This window comes from Trachymyrmex septentrionalis, unplaced genomic scaffold (assembly GCF_001594115.1).
Source record: "Trachymyrmex septentrionalis isolate Tsep2-gDNA-1 unplaced genomic scaffold, Tsep1.0 scaffold89, whole genome shotgun sequence".
Lineage (NCBI taxonomy): Eukaryota > Metazoa > Arthropoda > Insecta > Hymenoptera > Formicidae > Trachymyrmex > Trachymyrmex septentrionalis.
Window position 1 is genome coordinate 950,488 of NW_017306081.1, and position 6,136 is coordinate 956,623.

Below are 6,136 nucleotides of genomic sequence, written 5' to 3' on the forward strand. Positions count from 1 at the left end.
CCGCCAACGACGTCGTCGTCGTCGAGAGAGAGGGAGAGAGAGAAAGAGACAGAGTGAGACGTCGACCCGTCTCGCGCCTCCTCTCGCGTTTTCAGTTCTCCGACCGAACACACGACGGCGACTCGCCAAAACCACGCGAGACTCAGGTCGAAGCGACCAAGGTATCGCGTCCGTGGCGTCGCGACGCCGTTGTCAGCAACTCAAAGCCGAAAATCCACACGAAAAGACGCCTCCGGGACAACACCTCGTGATACGGGGGTGAGGGAAGGCTACGAGCACGCGGCGGAGCAACAGTGTTCGGCGATCTTCCTCTGGAAGGTGCGTCGGCCGGAGACAGTGCAGGGGATGAACCAAGTGTCACCGCCAACCGACCGACCGATCGACTGATCGAGGGTCGGAAAGCCAGCGAGAGGTCAGCGAGAGGGCATCGTATCTCTGCGATTCGGTCTACCGACCCGCGGAAGGCGTGGTGGGTCGTTTGCGCGCGTTCATCCGACTGCACCAAGATAGCACAGTTATGGCACCACGTGAAGCATGGGACTGACAGTGAGATGTGCGAATCCAAGTATCAGTAGAGACAGTGCGTGACCGGTTAAAGTGATAGAAGATCGGGAAAGAGGGACGGGAAAAAAAGAGGTGTACGGGGAAAAGGAGAAACGTCATTTATTCCACGGATTATTATGCACCTCTGTCAAATTGGCACCCCCACTACTGAAAATCTACGGAAGAAGATATACATCAAAACTAGGTTCTAATTTAGTATCACATTTAATGCTCCATTTTTGATTCTAGTGATATATTATCATGCATTGCCTAAAAACTTTGACCGATCTCTCGATAATCTTCTCCGCAGTGACGATCTGATCGTCATGCTCATCTGTCGGTGACTCGGGAAGCGTGGACGGAGGATTGTCCGTGGCTCGACGTGGCTGTATGAGCCGAAGGGAGTCTCGAGAGAAATCGCGACAAACGACGGTGGTTGGGCATGGTCGCGGAGGATGAGGAAGAAGTACAAAAATAGCTGTCCCCGTGGTTGACCAGAGATGCACAGCTGACCAGCCACGTCGGAGAGGAAGAGAGCGAGAGCGAGAGAGAGAGAGAGAGAGAGAGAGAGAGAGAGAGAGAGAGAGGGAGAAAGGAAGGGAAAGAAAGAGTGAGATAAGGAAAGAGGAAGCGAGTGTCGGACGTTCGATTAGCGCTGGTGAGCGCCGCGACTCGCGTCGGGACGCGACCGGACGAGGAATCGATCCGATCGCGGCATTCCGCATAAACTCGACTGCATACACACCACGTGCCTTTACCATCGTTGTATCCGTTGGGCGCGCCTGTCAGTATTTTGAAGATCGCGACGCCTTCTTCCCTTCGCACACGGCTATCGACTTGAAATCGAGCGAAATCGCGCCGTCCCCCCCTCGTCGAAGATTCCCTTGTTCGAGCACGAGCTCGATTGAACGACTAACGTCGTGGAGATGTCCGAGCCATGCGCCTCTCCGAAATTACCGCATTCCACGACCTCGGTCGCCGCGAAGTCTGACCCCGATCCCACGAGGTCGAACGAAGTTGACGAATATTACGTAGGAGTGCCTGTGGACAGAAACGTCAACTCCCGGAGGATCGAAGCCTCGAGGCTGTTGACCCGCGTCGCGACGCCACCACGTTGGTGTTACCCGATCGTATCGGAGCGCACGGTCACAAATTAAAACGTGCGAGATAAATCGGCGCGCAGTGTCCTGGTTTCACGGTGACGAACGGCGATCGAAGCGATATGAGACGTTGCCGACGAGAGAGGACGACAAATCGCTTCGAAGACGGACGCTGCTGGCGAGTGACCGACGACGCATTGTCATAGCTTCTTCTAAATCGATCAAGATTACGCGGGAGATTCGCGAGAAGCTGCCCGAGAAATCGGCGCCAGCCACCGATCCTGAAAACCATAGGTCAATCTGTAATATCTTCGCTATAAATACGCGTTTCCTCACACACGCACATCGAGAGTGACAACACATGCACGTGCGATACATCGCATGCCGGCTGTTCGACCGCAAGTGGGACCGACCTTCCCCGCGTCCTTGGCTCGACGGCTAGGCAGGAGGAATCGTCGTGACGCCTCGCGCCGACGATCTTAGACGTATATCTAGATAGACGAAAACTCCGGGTCCAAACGTACGTTGTCGAATAGGAGACGACATCCGAGTCACTCGCGTGCAGCGAACGCACGGAAACGCAACCGTGCTCTCTGACAGTCCATTCGGGATACCGATATTACTGATGCCTCGACCATATAGGTCTCTTTAATTGGAAACCTGGGGCGATATATAAGAAAGAACAAAAAGGGGATCGCGCGATACCGCGAGAACGAAGAGCGAGACTAAAAACAACGACTGCATCCTGATAATTCCTGTAACACGTGAGATAGACACGGAACAGAAGCACCTGGACGAAGATTCTTTCTCCTCGTTCAGCCCTGCTAAACCTTTCGTATCTATTAAGAAGCGGACGAAGGAAGTAAAACGGATACATCGCTGATCCGCGTATTGTTTGATTGCAGCAACGAATCTTTCCTCTTCTTCGTGAGAAAAAGTCGCATTACGTTACTCTACGTTATTCTGTCTTATACGGCTGATCGCTATGCTCAACTCGTGCTGTGCTTTTTTCTACCTTGCTCGTGCATTCTACGTCGCGAGTGTTTTCCTAGTGCTTTAGTGTTACTTCGCGATATATTAATTGAGAGGGATCGGGCTCGGTGCGCCCCATTACACGCTTCAACGCGAAAGTCTCGGCTGCCCAGGTATCTGGGAATCTTGTTCCTGAGATGCCTGTTAGACGGGGTCACGTGGCGCCCAGAACTACGATCATCGAAACAATTATCAGGAAATTTGATACGCATGGTGAGTTAGTCGAGAGGGGAATAAAAATATTAAATGGTCGGGGAGAAAATAAGAGAAAATTCAGATTTGTTTTTTTTTTTTTTTTTTTAATAAAATGCTTAAAAGATTATCTTTAAATAATTAAAATAATTATTGTTTGAATTATTGTCTGCTATATCGTGGTACATTTCTCTGGTAAAAATTGGATTCCGTGAAAAAACCACCCTTTTATCTCCACGGAATCCAACTTTTATCATCAAAATGGTAGGAAATAACAAACGGCAATTATTTTAACTGAAAATGATCTTTTAAACATTTTATAACAAATTCGGATTTTTAATGAAAAAATCCGAATTATACTTTCTTCCCGATTTAATAACAAGGCCGAAACTAATGGACAATGCTCGTTTCCACCAATGTAGATTAACTTTAGTCTCGACTAACTCTTCATCTTTTTCTAATTAAAAAAATCTTGGAACTAGAAAAAGAAATGAAAAGTAAGTTGAACGAAGATTAAAATTAATTTATATTGATAGAAATTGACGGGCATTAATTGTCGTGACATTTTTAGGAATAAAATGAGGGTGTAAATAATCATATCGCAGTAATTAATTGTTTTACGTGACCAACTAGTTTGCTGGCGAAGAAAACCGTAATTCCATCGCGGCACAAGATAATCCGAGAGTTGCGTTTTATGCGACAATATTGATGTTATTACATAGCATTATATTAATTTCATAAATTATGGCAATAATATTTCTATTTGCGCCGATTAATTTCGCAATTTTTAACTAACCGTGCTACATGATCATCAATCTGACAAAGCAGCTCAAGTTATATTGATGAATGTAATAAGATGAATATAGTATAGTGTTTCATTTGATTATCACAAATGCTCATAACACTTAATGTTTCATTGTTATCCCGAGTTGATATTCAAGATTATACTGTAATATCGTATAAAGTAAGAATTAATATGATAATATATAAAGTAAGAATTAATATATATATATATAAAGTAAGAATTAATATGATAATATATCAATTTTATATTGAGTAAAAAAAATTGATATATTCTCTAGGTGAATGACTGACGCGATCAGTTACATGTTCAGTTTGCGCTGTTTCGTTACCACGATCGGTTTACCTTGAAGGTCAAGACTAAAAATATATGTCTGCTCATCTTCTCAGGCAGACGTGGAAACGTAATTGAAGGGAATATTGAGGCTGCGATATGCAGAACGTGCAGGCATTGAGCCAGAAGTTCATTTTCAATATTATGTAAAACATCCCTACTGCGGTAGGTGTAGAGTAAGGAAAGGCTCGGTTAAATGGAGGAAAGGGGTGGCTCTGTGTCACAATATGGGACAATGCATGTCACTGGCAATATCACTGTAGGAATGCCTGGAGTCTTCGCGGGAGGAGAAGTGCGGCATGGAGCAGGCTTGAATTGATTGCGAAAAGGAAGAGAGATAGAGAGGAGAACGGAATACTGACGATTTCTTTTGCATTGTCGCGATTTACTGACAAGAATTCTCTTTAACGGAATTGCCTGTTTAGATAAGAATTTTGTGCATCTTATACAAGATTAATCTTACTATAAAGAGGCATATTCTTTGTAGTTTGTATTATAAAGTAAGGAGATATATTTTATGTTTACTATATAATGAAAAAAGGCATAAATGATTATTTTTGTTTTTATATAAAAATTACAAAATTGATTCACATAACAGCTACAAAAAGATTCAAAGTATAGTGCTAATAACTTACCTACATGAATCAGAATTTTAATTTTGAACATACTTTGCATCATGAGGGATATATTTTATATTTGCTAATAACAAAAAGACAAATATGAATGGCTATATTTTTATTTATATATAAAAAATAATATATATTACAGTTGAGTATATAAGAGTTGAAGTATAGTGTACTAATGGTACATGATATCAGCATTTTATAATTTATATGAATAGTATCTATTACAATATTTATTATAGAGCATTACATTATTATATAGTTCAAGATTACTGATTGAATTATTATTAGGTAGTAAGAGAATTATTTCATATTTATGATACGATATTATCGTGCGACTAACGAAAACGCGATACATAGCACAATGAAACTCATTGTCATAACGAAATGCTAATATATGCATTCGCGCGTAGTTGATATCAAATTTTTTTGAATTTGCAAAGAAATCTACATCTTTCTCAGTTAATATGGAATATTGCAAATATACACCAGGGGAAACAACTTAAAACTTGTTCTTATGCGTTTTAATATTTCCAAGTAACGTTTTATTATTACATTTTTTGTAACATCTTGATTACACTGCTGAGAGATGCATAAGCCCCAATAGCGAATAAATATGATTTGCAGATCTCTCTCTCTCTCTCTCTCTCTCTCTCTCTCTCTCTCTCTCTCTCTTTCCTGCTGCCTTCCTCCTTCTTTCGCTCCCTCCCAATACAAAAATAAATGTATAACATTATTTAAACAATTACAAATCGGAATTAGAAAAATAAAAAAAAATCTAGAAATACCTATTTTCGGTCAAAGCGGATTTCAATACTTAATAATGCTGAATGTAAATTTTTTGTAAATATATTATTTCAATTTTGTAAACTGCGCGCTGGATAACGTTTATCGAACTTGAAACGCAATTACAAACTGAAACTGAAATTAATATTTCCAATTAGATTGCAATCTATTTTAATGGTGAAGCTAATAAACCTTTTAAAAAGTTATTTAAAATTATTTAAATATGTAAATTTAGATAATATATTTTTTTATAATCAAACCATCTTTAAGGAAATTCCTCGTCGGATATTTTTTTTAATTGTTACAAATGATCGATAAGTACTTTTTAGCTAAATTTCTTTCACGATTTATCTTTTCTCTTCTTTTCTCCAACGTGGAGAGAAAAGGAAGAAAGATAAACTTTGTTAGAAGTTCAACTAAAAAGGACAGGCCTAATGTAATCGAATAATCTCAAAATGCAGACTATTTCACGATTTCATGCAACAGGATTTTTTATGACACAAATAGCAAGTCTGTTCGTGTAACTGCTCTCGCCACAAATTGGAAAAAAATTCTCAGTTTATCTAATTTGATAAGCGACACTGCAGTAAGTAATGTCGCAGCAATTAAAGCGAATGACATTAATTTAAAATGAATAATCGTAATTAACCTCATTAAGTGAATGACCGTAATTCGATGAGATTACGTCCAACAGAGGCGTCAAGTTTACCAGCACTGCACGATAA

At 40.9% G+C, this 6,136-nt stretch overlaps 1 protein-coding gene across 11 annotated transcripts in view; it reads left to right on the top strand.

Moving 5' to 3' along the window:
* Positions 1-114: 114 nt before the first annotated feature.
* The window catches only part of LOC108755588 (potassium voltage-gated channel subfamily H member 6), a 221,080-nt gene continuing 215,058 nt past the window's right edge, over positions 115-6,136 (top strand). For 8 of the 11 annotated variants that reach the window (XM_018498695.1, XM_018498694.1, XM_018498696.1 and 5 more), the window contains exon 1: positions 115-2,888. In XM_018498695.1, coding sequence (XP_018354197.1) covers positions 2,813-2,888 — 76 coding nt within the window. In that variant the 5' untranslated portion in view covers positions 115-2,812. The remainder of the gene's footprint in view (positions 2,889-6,136) is intronic. The other 3 variants (XM_018498685.1, XM_018498688.1, XM_018498690.1) reach the window with 1 other exon arrangement.